Genomic DNA, 15,051 nt, shown 5'->3' with positions numbered 1-15,051 from the left:
GGTATCTGAGTTTGTGAAGAGCATCATTTAGTAACTGGAGTGCAGGTTATATGCTGTTTGGAGTCAAATACCACCAGAGCATTCAGCAGGTTCTTGGTTCAATCTACTGTTCAATGCAAAAGCTTCAACTCAAATAGCAAAGCTGGGCAGATGGACACTTAGAGGCGACACTTAGAGCTAGTACACCCACATGAAGGGTGTACTAGCTGTAAAGTGCCACATGTTACTGTTTCTAACTAGTGACACAGAAGACAGTGAGTGCATAAAATACACTTTGATATATTGTCATATAGTATTGTCACAGCCTGGAAGCGCCAATTCTGTACAATGAGCCACTGTACTTTTTTTTTTTTTTTTTTACTTGAGATGCATATTTCTGATCATACTTGTGTTTCTCTGGTTTCCACGCTGACATTCAGGACATCACTGAGATCCCAACCAAACCTTCCCTCTCGTGCTACATTCATAATAATAGGACATTTCAGCACCATGACCAGTCACGCCCGAGATCCACGATTCTATGGCCTGTAAATGTAAATCTGACCTTAGATACACCGCGTGTATTGATTCGTAAGACTTGTGAACCTAAACGACAGTGGAGTAGATTGATCTGTCAGCATCAAGTGGCTGCCGTCGGTCATGGGTGGTGTAACTGCCACCACAGCTGTGCGTGATGTTTTCGGTACTTTACGAACATAAACAGTGTGGTGCATTTTTACTTTTCACAGATTCAAACCATATAACATCCATAATATAATATAATATATAATATAATAGCCGTCTGTATAACATTCAAGCCAAATTTGTGACCGTGTGCACTACTTCCTTGAAGGCTCAACCCAACTGAGAAGTTGTCCAGTTTCCGGTGACAGTGAATGTGCCATCATAGTCCAGATTCTCCATCTTTCTCCAACCAGGCAAAGGGACCAACCTGCGTCTTACACCCACTGTAACTTAATATTTTCCCGCTGACATACACTCACCAGGTATATGAAATATTTTACAGTTCACAGTGTCTGTCACGTCATTGTCATTTGTGTGTGATTTGGTGTCGATCAGTTTGCTGGGCAGCTCATCACCTTCATCAACGCTAACATAGCTCCTGTCCTCAGCAATGGAGACTGGGCCGCTGGACACTTTTCTGTTTTGATGTCAGATTTAATGTTGCAACGTTTCAAGTCACACCCGAATAGAAAAGCTCGCTGATGCCGGTTACCCCACAGTCGGTAGGGTCTGTAGTTTGTCGTTAGTAGCCAGTTAGCATCGCTAGTCTAGGGTCAGCGTTAGCGGCAATCATTTATCTGATGCATTTAGCATGCAGCAAGCTAGCTAATGTTAGCAAAGTTAAACTGTTGTAGTTAATTGTAGCTAACTTTATGTTGGAGAGGGGCAAAACGGTGTCACAGCCAGAAACGCTTTGCCGTAAGTGTCACGTCTAATTTAGGATTAGCGACAGTTTAACGTGGGAATAGATGATATATAACGGGCATGTATCAGCCACGGTTAACGTTAAAGCCGTAACCGGTGCGTTAGCTACGTAACGCAAGCTAGCTAACATTTGTAAGTCTTAAACCGTAAAGCCAAATATTCAAGCACACGAAGTGTCACCGTAAGAGATCGTTTGTGTATTTAACATTGAATATGTTTGTGCAACATCCTACAAACAAAAACACGAACATCCCGCTGGAGAAAAATACTTCCAACTTGTTCGTGAAGTTAGCCCACAGTCCGCTGTCAACATTTTCTGTCTTTTCTGTTTTCATGTTGTCAGTGTGTGTGTTTGTATTGTTATTAATTTATGTGCACGATTGGCCATATATTACCAACCTGATGTAGCCATAACCCCCTGTCTGTGACTACAGGAAGAGTGGGCGCGCCTTTTGCTGTGGCTATGGCCAGTCTTTACCTTTACTGTGGCTAAGAGCAGTAACACTAGCTGTGACTGTGACTGCTGGCTACTATTACAGTATATATGATAGTAATACTGGACACTCCTCAGGATTTGAACCTGATGCTGTCAGATATAACAGATGTGATATCAGTGCACCCTTGGAGTTCAGGAATAACTTTATCTCAATGCTTGGCCAATCACATCAATTCACACTGGTAGGTAGATTAGTTAGTGTTACTAATTCAAAATACAGCATGATCAAAACAGAGAGCTGCACTCTGTAGCATTAGGAGAGGCCTTCATTGGAACTAGGAGAGCTATCCCAAACTATGAAAAAAAAAATCCTGATGGCTGTCAAATCTAGAGTGGTCCAGCACGTGGCAAGACAGTGAAGCCTTCTTCAAACATATTTACACCATCCAACAGTCAAATTACTCTAAGCTTTACAACACTTCAGCCAGTGTTTGGCATTGTTTAAAAAGGTCTTGGCTTGTGTGCTTCTGCTCCACCATGGAAACCCATGTCATGAAGCTGCCTATGAACAGTGCTGACATTACTTCCTGAGGCAGTTTGGAAGTAGCAAGTGGGTGTTGCAACCATGAATATGAAATGATTCGTTGTGCACGTCAGCACTTGGCGGTCCCTTTCTGTGAGCTAGTGTGGCCTACCGGTTCAAAGGAAGAACCACTGTCGCTCCTACATGTTTCAAATCTCACAGGGAAGAATTTTGATGAACCAACAATGAATTAGAAAGAAAAAGAGGGAGTTACCAACAGGTATAAAGGGAGAAATGATATGCACCCATATCTATATTGAAATGTTATTTAATACTGGAAATTCAGTCCAAAATAATGGTATTATTGTCCACTTTTCAATGTAGCATTCAAATCCAGTTACTAATTTCACATGATGTAAATGTGAATGAAAAATGTTATCCAGATCCGATAATGCTGAATAAACAGAAATTGGGATGGGTGCAAGGGAATCATTAATGCACATTTTGCTGATGGGATAACTCTGTGTGTTTCTTCTGTACAGACTTAAAGGACCACAATCATGACGGACTCCAAGTATTTCACAACAAACAAAAAAGGTGAGTAAGGAAAGCAATGGTGCTGAAAAATCTGACTTCATTCATTAGACTGTGTTGCTGTATTTTTCATTTTCAGTCTGTTGGCTGTCATTTGGAAAGAACATCTAATTTCACACAGTATACTCGGAATATGTGCAGCCAACACTCTGTGTTTGTGATTCCTCTTTCAGGGGAGATCTTTGAACTGAAGGCAGAGCTGAACAATGAGAAGAAGGAGAAGAGGAAAGAGGCAGTGAAGAAGGTCATTGCAGCCATGACTGTTGGCAAGGACGTCAGGTACAGAAGAAAATGTAAACTCTGACATAAACCATGAAGTTTTAAAAATCAGTCCTACATATTAATATTTTGTTGTTACAAAAATGAGGACCCTCATCATAAGGTTGAGGTTTTTACCACTTTCAAAACAATACCTCAGAGAGTATACAGTAACTTGGCCCTCAGGGTATCACACTGCCCATGATGTAAACATAGGAACAGCCTTGAAGCCTCACACTGTAAACCTTGACCAAGCTCTTTTGCTTTGCTGCCAGTTCTTTGTTCCCAGATGTAGTGAACTGCATGCAGACTGACAACCTGGAGCTGAAGAAGTTGGTTTACCTCTACTTGATGAACTACGCCAAGAGCCAACCTGACATGGCCATCATGGCTGTCAACAGCTTTGTCAAGGCAAGGCCCTAAATGGACTTGATTTGTCTTTTCAGCTGTGTCTTAATACTGCCAGATTTTCCCAGACTGTGACTTCATCTATATCTGTGGAGTTTTACTTTTGGGTCACAATGTGAACTTTCCAAAATGAAATCAAATCAGTTTAAAACCAAAACTGCCTTTGCTTTTCCTGCTTGTCCAGGATTGTGAGGACCCCAACCCTCTCATCCGGGCTCTGGCCGTGCGCACCATGGGCTGCATCCGGGTGGACAAGATCACTGAGTACCTGTGTGAGCCTCTGAGGAAATGCCTGAAGGATGAGGACCCGTACGTGAGGAAGACAGCAGCTGTTTGTGTGGCCAAACTTCATGACATCAATGCCCAGATGGTGGAGGACCAGGGCTTCCTGGACTCCCTGAGAGATCTCATTGCTGACTCAAATCCCATGGTAGGTGTCAGACTGATCATGGGCAGTTTCTTTCCAGCCTGGGTCTAATTTCCTTAGGTTTTCATTTCATGCCAAAAAAGTCATTAGTATGAGTAAAACTTTGGCATGCATATGTGTTCTATGCTCTTCAACACAGCCCAGTGGAATAAAGGGAAACTCAGACAGTTGTATTTCCTGAGCTAGGCAGCACAGGGCTTGGATGTATTTTACAGTCAGTTTGTTTGCTCCTCCAGATCCATATGGCATAATCGCAAGAGTTGTCCTTTGAAGGTCTCATCATAGACCATCTCTGTCTTTTAGGTTGTTGCCAATGCAGTCGCTGCCCTGTCAGAGATCAGCGAGTCTCACCCCAACAGCAACCTGCTGGACCTCAATCCCCAGAACATCAACAAGCTGCTGACGGCTCTCAACGAGTGCACAGAGTGGGGACAGATTTTCATCCTGGACTGCTTGTCCAATTATAACCCCAAGGATGAGCGCGAGGCCCAAAGGTAGTAACCATGTCAACAAAACTAAAATGCTTTTGAATGTCACTAGGTAGTTCTCCTTCACTGACTTTATATTCTCTGCTTCCTTTTTCAAAGCATCTGTGAGCGCGTCACTCCCCGGCTGTCTCACGCCAACTCAGCAGTTGTGCTGTCGGCCGTCAAGGTGCTGATGAAGTTCTTAGAGCTGCTGCCCAAGGACTCCGACTACTACAACACCTTGCTGAAGAAGTTGTCCCCACCACTGGTCACCTTGCTCTCCGGAGAGCCTGAGGTCCAGTATGTGGCTCTGAGGAACATCAACCTCATCGTCCAGAAAAGGTCTGTGGTCACAAACACCAGAAACTGGGTTTTATTTTTAACAGATATTTGCTGACATAGTAGCATGAGGGCTACAAACAATCATAATATAAGTCTCAAATAGAATATGACTCTCATTTTCAGATGTAATTTTAACAAGGAAATACCGCTGTCATTCACTTAAATCAATAACACAACTATGTCTTCTTCAGTATAATCACACCCAAATCCCTTAGTGACTTGTTTCTTTTGTATCAGTTGTTCCCACAGTCTAATGCGTGATGTGTTCATGTGTGCAGGCCTGAGATCCTGAAGCAGGAGATCAAGGTGTTCTTTGTCAAGTACAACGACCCGATCTATGTGAAACTGGAGAAACTGGACATCATGATCCGCTTGGCCTCTCAGGCCAACATTGCCCAGGTACCCTGCATGAAACACAGCTATTGTCCATTAGTATATACTATTATATGAATGTGTGTTGTGGGAACATGCAGTATATTTCACTGCCGTTATCTGTCACTTTCAGGTGCTGGCTGAACTGAAGGAATATGCCACAGAGGTGGATGTTGACTTTGTCCGCAAGGCTGTACGAGCTATCGGACGCTGTGCAATCAAAGTGGAGGTGAAAAAAAATGTTCACACTGAAGATGAATCTTAACTCACTTCAGTCTTGTCACCAGAGCTTTGTGGTAGATACACAGTACAGTTCTGGTCAGTATCGACGATTCATGCTCATTTCTCGCTTGTGTGTACCTTCTCGCTGCTCTGCAATAGAAATTATAAATCTATTTTTCACAGAAACAGCCTCAAGTTCCGTTTTGAATCTGCTCTGGTATCAACAACTTAGCTTTGTCAGCCCTTTGCCATACATAGTTATCCATGCAACAGAAGTCTGACTGCATCTGTTAGTTTTTGTTTCAGTCTCCCACCTTACAATTTAGCGTTCAATAAATTCCTCTGTATGAAGCGTCACTTCTGCAGATTAAAAGGCTGAGTTACATTGTGATTTATTTTTAGCTTTTCCTCAAGTAGTGGTGACATGATGCTTCTGTCCTGTTTGTCTCCAGCAATCAGCTGAGCGCTGTGTCAGCACCCTGCTGGACCTGATCCAGACCAAGGTCAACTACGTGGTTCAGGAGGCTATTGTAGTCATCAGAGACATCTTCCGCAAGTACCCCAACAAGTACGTTTCCCACTGAGCCCTCAAACAAAAGACAACCACACTGACCAGTCCTTAACAGTTGTTTTTCACGTTTATGTCTATTTAGCATATCATACGTTGAAGCAGTTAGGTGTTTGTAAAGTTTCCCTCTGACCACTTAGTTACTGGTTCCCTTCAGGTATGAAAGCATCATTGCCACACTGTGTGAGAATCTTGACTCTCTGGATGAGCCCGACGCCCGAGCCGCCATGATCTGGATTGTTGGAGAGTATGCAGAGAGGATCGACAACGCTGACGAGTTGCTAGAGAGCTTCCTTGAGGGCTTCCATGATGAAAGCACTCAGGTGAGTTCATAGTGGAAGTACGAGCGGGTTTTACTGGCACTAAACTAAGGTGTACAGAAAGTATAGTCGGTCAAAGATGAACAAAAAAATTGGTTTGCAAACTGTGTCTCTTTTTTTAAATCATGCTCTGTTTAACAACTAGAATGCAAAGTAGAGGTACCAGTGATTCAATCCATTTCTCTCCTTGAAAATAACTATAATACAACACTGTGTGCTTTGATTGACAGGTCCAGCTCACTCTGCTGACTGCCATTGTCAAGCTGTTCCTTAAGAAGCCATCAGAGACTCAGGAGTTGGTGCAGCAGGTCCTCAGTCTGGCCACTCAGGTTAGTTACATCTTTTATTGTGAAGAAGTGCAGGGCTTACATCAGTAATCACTCTATAATAAAGTAGTCCAGCTGTGATCCTCAAGATCTAATTCCTTCTCTGAAACAAAGAAATCTAAATTACTGCACGTGTCCTGTTCCCTCCTCCTCCTCCTCCTCCTCCTCCTCCTCCTCCTCCTCCTCCTCCTCCTCTTCTGCAGGACTCCGACAACCCTGACCTGCGTGACAGGGGCTACATTTACTGGCGCCTTTTGTCCACTGACCCTGTGACCGCCAAGGAGGTGGTGTTGTCAGAAAAGCCCTTGATCTCAGAGGAGACAGACTTGATTGAGCCCACCCTGCTGGACGAGCTCATCTGCCACATTGGCTCTCTGGCCTCCGTCTATCACAAACCCCCCAGCGCCTTTGTGGAGGGCAGCCACGGAATCCACCGGAAACACCTTCCTGTCCAGCACAGCAGGTTGTATGATGGACCCACATTTCAACTTTTCACCTGCCAGTTGTGCTCTCTTTGATTATACTAGAATTTAGGAATTCAATGAACTATGAATACTCGAGTCAATATTTCACACTCCTAACACATTGCCTAACACCCTGAAGATATTGCACAATGTCTCAATCATATCCAATAGAGAAGAAATATCTTAGTGAAAGAGGATCCAGTGTGTTGAACAGGAAATCATGAACTTCAGGTTCCACTTGGTCACTGAATGTCCACAGTCAAACTGAATTTCCAGTAGTCTGTAATTACCATTGTTATTTTTATGAAAAATCATAACAATATTCACAACAATGTAACAAGGTGACAAAATGTCTACAAACAACCTGCAGTGTGTTGCAGAAAGATGTTGCTAGCATTGGTTTGAATAGGCCTTTAGATTCTGTAGTTTAAAGACACCATGAACTTGACACTTCGGAGTTAAAACCCTTAAGATATTCATATCAAACCCAGTTTTTGATAACATTCATAGCTATTTTTAGCCATGCTGTTAATAATACTCCTTAACTTTTTGTTAAGCGAATGACAATTAATTGTTTTCTCCAATGACAGTATTGATACAGGTGAGAGCCCAGTGAGCGGTGGACCAGCAGCTGCCATGGACCAGCCACATGTGATCCCCAGCCAGGGTGACCTGCTGGGTGATCTGCTCAACCTGGACCTGGGCCCTCCAGTCAATGTGCCCCAGGTCTCCTCTATGCAAATGGGTGCAGTGGACCTTCTGGGAGGAGGCCTGGACAGCTTGGTGAGCTTGATCTGGTCACATAAACACACACACACACACACACACACACACATTAATTTTGCTGTACTGGGGAAACATAAACGTGGTATTTAGACCCAATCACCTTTCTGTATTTCCTAGTTTTTGTAACAATGTAACTGCTGATCTTGGGCGGCAAGTCCAATATTGACAAGTTACAATCACTCAAAACACAAAATCTGTACAGCTGTAATTAAACACAACTATTCTGTGACATACAGACAGCATTTCCAAATCTTCTTTCAGCATATTTAAAAAGTTACACAACATACTAAAACCACAGGGTTTGGTGTCAGAGACAGGGTAGGGAAGTCAGAGAAGAACTGAGTTTTAGTCTTTTCATTGTTGAAAACAACAAAAATATAGACTATACATAGACTCCCGCCTCATCCTTGAAGTCTTTACAGTGATCAACCCATGTTTTGTCTCCCCTTTTCATGGTTATCACAAGTTGAGAGGATTGTGTGATCGTGCAGGAACAAACTGTTCCAGTGTGATTCAGACTTGCAGGCAGCCATCAAATAAAGAAGGAGAGTGTTTTTGCAATCTGATTTTTTTTTTTTCTTTTTTATCTAGAAATCAGCATTTTGGCAAAAGTTCCCCATTTATCTAGAAGAAAGTGGTACTGTGTGCTGAAATGTTGGCTTGTGTGTACTCTGCTCCTTCCTCTGAGGTTTACTGTTGAACATAAAAACACTGACTCTTTGCGCACAAAGGGAAAGATTGCTAATTGTAAATGAAATGTTGTTTTTGGCAGTTGTATTGTTCATGTAAGTGTGCTTGTAATTGAAATTACTAAATAATCTTTTTTTTAAATCTCTGCTTTATCTGTTATTCTGTCTGACAAACCCAAAAATACTCTGGTCCTGAAAACTGAAAATGTGTCATTTAAGTTTTTTGAAAAGTCCAGAGGAAGTTTGGTTCCTTAACATTTTGGTGAATGAAAGTATTTTTCCAACATAGAGCTGCATCAAGTGTTGCTGTATTTTTACTCTATTAATGGTCACTTTTCCACTTCCCCAAGCTGCTGGAATAACTGGACTTCTTGATAATCTTGTTGCATATTTTAAAGCTTTATTCTACTGTCTAAAATAACAAGTTAATAAGCTACAGTTTTCCCAGAAAGTGAAGGCTCCTCTTGATGGGTTGCGGTTGCTAAGAAAGTCTCTGTCTCTGTCTTTGTTTGTGTGTTTGGTCTGTCTGTGATGTTTGGATGCTGTCTTTGGGGGCCTCTCTTCTCTCCTGTAGCTGGGGGGAGACCTGGGCGGAGGTGTTGGGGGAAGTCCAGCAGTAAGTCAAGCCCTTCTGTTTGGCAGCCTGCCTGTCTGCATGCTGCATGCTTCCTGAATTTAACCCACCACACTCTCAAACCAACTTCTTCAACTTTTTAAGACCTGGCTTCTCTGTCTCACACAAATCACATAATCTTCGTATGGTTGAAATTTTTCATGTTTACTCATAATCACTGAAGAGTGTTACTAATTGTTTCTTCCTTTGGCATGACTTAAGATTTTCAATGTGATTCTCTTTGTAACAATTTAAATTATGGTTACTGAGATGGTGTGTTTTCTTTTTTTGTGTGTGTTTTTGTTTTGATTGCTTTAGGTGGGACAGAATTTCATCCCCTCATCTGTCCCCAGTACTTTTGCTCCGTCGCCCACACCAGCACCTCCAGCTGTCAGCAGTGGCCTCAACGACTTGTTTGAGCTTTCCACAGGCATGGCCATCACCACTGGAGGCTACGTAGCCCCGAAAGCAGTGAGTTTACACAGCCTAAATCACAGCAAGTTGGCCAGAACTGACTTGACTAATGGGTAAGGTACGCTCAGTTCACAGTAAAGGCAGCGGTAAAGTTAAGCTTGGCCATAACTAAAAACTTTAGTACCAGTCTGAGCACAAGCACAAGCCAAACATGGACATCCTGCATGTAAGGTGGTAAAGAAAGTCCTTATTGACCAGGTCTATGGTCAAGCTGCTTTTGTAGAAATGCAAAAATTACATTCACATGGTTTAAAAGAGTTCAGAGTGTCTACTATCTGTTGAGTTGATCACATTACTTATTATACTTCTGATTATACTACTTTTGAACCAGGTGTGGCTGCCTGCAGTGAAAGCCAAGGGACTGGAGATCTCTGGCACCTTCTCTCGCCGCCAGGGCCACATGTACATGGACATGACCTTCACCAACAAGGCCCTGCAACACATGACCGACTTCGCCATCCAGTTCAACAAGAACAGGTGACTCATGGGAAAAGACGCGCTCAACTATAATATCACTACCATCAAGCTCAATCAGTGTCTTTCTAAAACAATGGAGCTTTTATATGGGCTCCTGTAGTTTCAGCAATCATATACAAAGCCACCAATTTTATTTGTTGGTTTGTTTGTTTCCTACATGTAGTTTTGGGGTGATCCCCACCAGTCCTCTGCCCATTCACACTCCTCTGATGCCCAGCCAGAGTATTGAGATCTCTTTGCCTCTCAACACCATTGGGCCAGTCATGAAGATGGACCCACTCAATAATCTGCAGGTACAGAAGGACTCACTCAGCACCAACAAATACATCTGACCATCAGTCAGTCAGCTCCTAATCATCATTTGTACTTTTTGTGACGTGAGTTGTAATTAGCCGGTCTTTATCGGGAGCTGTTCACTTGTTTGGTTTAGAGAATCAGTTACCTCTCACATTCTCTCCTTTGTTTTGCTTCTATCTTTTCTTTTTCCAGGATTTTGTTTATGTAGTTAACTGATGTTGAGTTTACCTTTCGTTAGTAATTTTTGCAACACTGTTGGTGCAAAGAGGACAGAAAGGGTCAATATGAAATTAAACAAGTTTTGTCACATGAAGTAATACAATGATAATTTAAACTACAGCACACTTCAGCCACATAGAACAATAATGACAAGTACAAGTGTTGAGACATTGCTTGCTAAACCTGAGACTACTTTTTTTGTTTGTTTGTTTACTTGTACACAGGTGGCTGTGAAGAACAACATCGATGTCTTCTACTTCAGTGTACTCATCCCTCTCAATGTATTCTTTGTTGAGGATGGAAAAATGGGTATGATTGCGACACACAACCATATAAAACAGCATCACATCTCTAGTCACACCATCACTATTCCATCAATGGTAAATATTAGCTTCTACATTTTTGACTCCCACATCACTATTATCAATAAGATTGTTGTTGTTGTTGTTTTTTTTTCCTTTTTCAGAACGACAGGTGTTCCTGGCTACCTGGAAAGACATCCCCAATGAGAATGAGTTACAGTATCAGATAAAGGAGTGCCACCTAAATGCAGGTAGGCAAGTTTGTTTGACTTTACATTGTTGTGAACACAGTAAAATAACTTTCATGAATTCCATTTGTCCTCTTTTGATCTCTCAGCGGTCCCCAAGCATGATCTTGAGAACATGTGTACTCTGATTCCAGGACCGCACCCAGTATCACTTTAAATGCTGTCATCAGAAACCCTGTCTGAACCAATAACCTCCAGCAACAACTCATTCAGAGCCCTCACACTTCTCTCTTGTGTTTTTCTTTCTCCAATCACATGTCTGTCTTTGGATGCTACAACATTTCTTCTTCTCTGTATCTGAAGGACACTTTCAACCTCTTTCCTTTCATAAGCTGACCTTAATTGTTGGCTAAGCAGGTCCCAGTGCTGTAGCATACCTGGTCAGGTTTACTGAAATCTGAAGGTTACCAGTCACAACTTATTAATATCATCATAGAGCTAATTGACCTTTAATTCCCAGTTGTAGAGTTTACATTAGCTCATGTATACATTAGTGGTAGTACCCCTCCAGTAGTGTTATAGCCTCTCATGTGTTTGTGTTTCACGTGGTTTCTCTTTGCTCTGTAACTAGATAGTAGCACCAAACTGAGACGTGTTGATTACCTGAAGTAACCTTGATTCTGGCCCTGCAGACACAGTATCAGGGAAGCTGCAGAATAACAACATCTACACTATTGCCAAGAGAAACGTAGAAGGCCAGGACATGCTGTACCAGTCCCTCAAGCTAACCAATGGCATCTGGATCCTGGCTGAGCTTCGCATTCAGCCTGGCAACCCCAACTACACGGTAGAGTATAATCTCGTCGTAATAATTGTTTCTACACTGAGCAGTTGCAAACCATTCAGAACAATGACCTGTATTAGGAGATTAGGGTCCTACAGCAGCGTCTTTCAGACAGAGAAGGTGTGGGTCTCCTCTTGTAACTCTGTGCGCTCTCTCTGCTTTTTTACAGCTGTCTCTCAAGTGTCGGGCACCTGAGGTTTCTCAGTATGTCTACCAGATGTACGACTCTGTGCTGAAGAACTGATCTGCTTAGTCGCTCCGCTTCATCTTGACAACAAACAGCAGTGTTTTATCATTTTCTGTCGCCTGCAGCTAACTGCCAAAACAGGGGAATACCAAACAGTAAATGATGGAAACTGAATAAATTTGTAAGATTGGAAGATTTTTCTTCTGAAGGCAAAATTCACCATGCTGTAATTCTGATGTTAAACATGCTGTTGATGTTTCCTTTATTTTGGCAGTTGAAATCATTATTGAATTATCTTCTTCAACTCCCCATTTCGATTTTTACCTCCCAGTGAAGATGTGTCTACCATTCCATCCTTAACTTAGTGTCTTAATGTTGTAAAGATGTGACTGATGGTGAAACTGTCCTGCGTGGAAAAAAATCTCCCCAGTTTCCATGAAGCCTTTTTTTTTTTTTTTTTTTTGTATATTGTAGCTTCTTTTGGTTTTGATTTATTTTTGATACTGCCTTTGCTTCACTTGTACCCACACAGTAATTCCAGTGTTGATTTATTCCTTTTGCCAATAATCTGTGAAGAGTGGAAACCAGTAACGTGTTAGTCTGTTCTACAGCAGGTTAGACTCCTGGAGGTCGTGGCTTACAAATTCTTCAAGAGACAAGATCAAATAACAAACTTTAGACTGAAACTCTCTGAAACTCACTTTTTCCACCATAAGCATTGTCTATACTTATGAGTAATTGAAATAATTGAAAAGCTTTAAGTGAAATTCGAAAAAGTTGGAAAAAGAAAATGCAGACCAGAGATCACCTAAGCAAGAGTACTAGTAACTCCAATGTAAACAAACTAATATTTTACTGCTGCTTCCCATCCTGGCATTTGTGGTCTATCTGGCATTCAACATGTAGTGTTGGATGGCTGCAGTGCACTGATGCTCTGCAGGCAGTTAAAACAGAGCAAAGCAGAGGTCTTCATTACAGAGATCTCTTTCTTTCAGCCTTCACCACATGCTGTCTTCATTGGAACTTTGCAAATACAACTTGAGGCCGCATGAAGCAGTTTCAGTGGAAATGTTCTGACATATCAGAGCCAATTTTTTGCCATAATTATAAAGTCATGTTAATAAAAATATACCTTCAGTGTAATGAGAGTGTCTGCAGGCTGTGTAAATGGCAGGACGCAAGCCGTCAGTAGAACAGACAGTCAGGAAGCTTCTGCAAGTTAAGTACAGTAAATTGGTGGGTTTAAAATCCTGGAGAAAAATTGTGAGGTTGTAATCATTTTCAACTTCTATGTCTTCGCTTATTAGCTTGGAACCACTACACAATCCACAGCAGCTATTGATTATGTGTTCACACACCAGTGCCACTCCATGTTAAGAATGATATTTGCTAACTAATTGCAATAGCCCTGTTTACTGCAACCACAGTTGTACACGGCTTTATACACCTATATTGTCATTCCTATTTATTGTGCATCTACCTCTGCGTATTTCCTTTTAACTGGCGTTAATGTTGCGGTAGCTTCAATTCTGTAATGTGCTTTAAATGTTTTCACCTTTTCTTTTGATGCCAATGTTGGGTTTTTTGTAATCTTCATGCTATTGTTGTCAAGCCAGTCGAAACCTGTGGCAAAGTCAGCCAAACCAGTCTCACATGGACCAAGCATTCACGCAAATTAAAAGCCAAGTTTATGTTTTAATACCCTTGTGTCAATATAACCTTCTGCTGTTGGTGTTGTGTGTGCTATAGAATATTAGAGTGCATACACACTAAGACCCAGAGTTGCCCTAGTACAGTGTAGTCCAGTGATGGTGTAGTCAGTGTAGCTAATAAATTAAAATGTTTTGGTATTGCCCTGAAAATGAATTGAAGCCTTGCCTCTATCTACTCAACAGAAAAGGCTTTTTTTTTTTCAGCGCATCAGTTGTGTTGGTGACACTATTTTCATACATGATAATGTAAAAAATACGTTTATGTGCCTGCATGAGCTCACTGTCCAATTTATTCCATTTTCATTTAGGCTGTGGATTTACTCCATTTAAAAACGAATCTTTTCCCAACTCCGTGTCTCTGTCGTAGATCTCATGTTTATTTTTTTTAAAGCAGCAATGTCCCTAACACTCCCACAAATAGAAGTATATCCACAACTGTTGCCAGCAATACAGAATGTATGGAGAGAGCTATCATAGCATCTTATGAAAAGGAATATTTCTAGCATTGTTGCTGTAACCCTGTTGTAAATGATTTGTTATTGTCTCAGTACCACATCTTATGTCAATAAATTGTGAAACTCACGATGCACTATTGTGTGTTCAGAAGTATTTATCACCACACAAACACATCAACATGTGCCCAAACCACAGTCCAAGATCAGCTTTTTAAAATGTATCTTTTTTTTTGTAAGCAAATACATGTTAATATAACTTATTTCTTTGAGCCATAAAGCTCCATTGTTGTCCAAGAACTATTAGAAACATCAGTGAGCCACACTACTGTACTAGGTGACATTATTATCATGAAGTAACACCAGTTTATTTTGAGTCAGTCTCACATGCTGGTCCTTCTGCCAAATACTCAGTACAACACCAAGTGTATTAGAGTACCATTTGCTCCTGTTATGTTTGTGAGAGCCCTGCTGTTTTAAGAAATGATGTAGCCTTTTATTGCTGGAAATAAAACTGTCACAGAAATAATGACGCTGTCACATACAGCATGCTGTTTGCCCTGCACATAATGACGATTCATACATAATGAACAGAGGGGCTCCAACAGGTAAAGGTAACCTTGTATACAGCTAAATACAGGCTGTAAGAGGTTAGA

At 41.5% G+C, this 15,051-nt stretch overlaps 1 protein-coding gene across 2 annotated transcripts; it reads left to right on the top strand.

Annotated features, from left to right (window-relative positions):
• Window positions 1–830: 830 nt before the first annotated feature.
• Window positions 831–14,525, top strand: ap2b1 (adaptor related protein complex 2 subunit beta 1). 2 transcript variants are annotated; one of them, XM_018691773.2, is made up of 22 exons: window positions 831–986; window positions 2,930–2,984; window positions 3,155–3,260; window positions 3,515–3,650; window positions 3,832–4,077; window positions 4,378–4,568; window positions 4,662–4,883; window positions 5,162–5,282; window positions 5,389–5,484; window positions 5,930–6,045; window positions 6,203–6,368; window positions 6,596–6,694; window positions 6,895–7,154; window positions 7,746–7,938; window positions 9,205–9,246; window positions 9,562–9,714; window positions 10,049–10,194; window positions 10,358–10,487; window positions 10,935–11,019; window positions 11,177–11,263; window positions 11,893–12,047; window positions 12,214–14,525. In XM_018691773.2, exons 2-22 carry the CDS (start codon window positions 2,948–2,950, stop codon window positions 12,286–12,288), a joined length of 2,862 nt encoding a protein of 953 aa, XP_018547289.1. In that variant the 5' UTR covers window positions 831–986; window positions 2,930–2,947; the 3' UTR covers window positions 12,289–14,525. The 2 variants fall into 2 exon arrangements, with proteins under 2 accessions (XP_018547289.1, XP_050934667.1); XM_051078710.1 differs by lacking the exon at window positions 9,205–9,246.
• Window positions 14,526–15,051: the final 526 nt, after the last annotated feature.

Source organism: Lates calcarifer, linkage group LG20, assembly GCF_001640805.2.
Source record: "Lates calcarifer isolate ASB-BC8 linkage group LG20, TLL_Latcal_v3, whole genome shotgun sequence".
Taxonomy (NCBI): domain Eukaryota; kingdom Metazoa; phylum Chordata; class Actinopteri; family Centropomidae; genus Lates; species Lates calcarifer.
The sequence above is the reverse complement of the archived record's forward strand: the minus strand, read 5'-3'. Positions and strand labels throughout refer to the sequence as shown.

Excerpts from the sequence above, each read along its gene's own strand:
- ap2b1 (XM_018691773.2), top strand. The coding sequence starts at position 2,948 with ATGACGGACTCCAAGTATTTCACAACAAACAAAAAAG. Across the intron at positions 4,078-4,377 it reads TTGCTGACTCAAATCCCATG|GTTGTTGCCAATGCAGTCGC; the intron begins GTAGGTGTCAGA and ends TCTGTCTTTTAG. Across the intron at positions 11,020-11,176 it reads TGTTGAGGATGGAAAAATGG|AACGACAGGTGTTCCTGGCT; the intron begins GTATGATTGCGA and ends TTCCTTTTTCAG.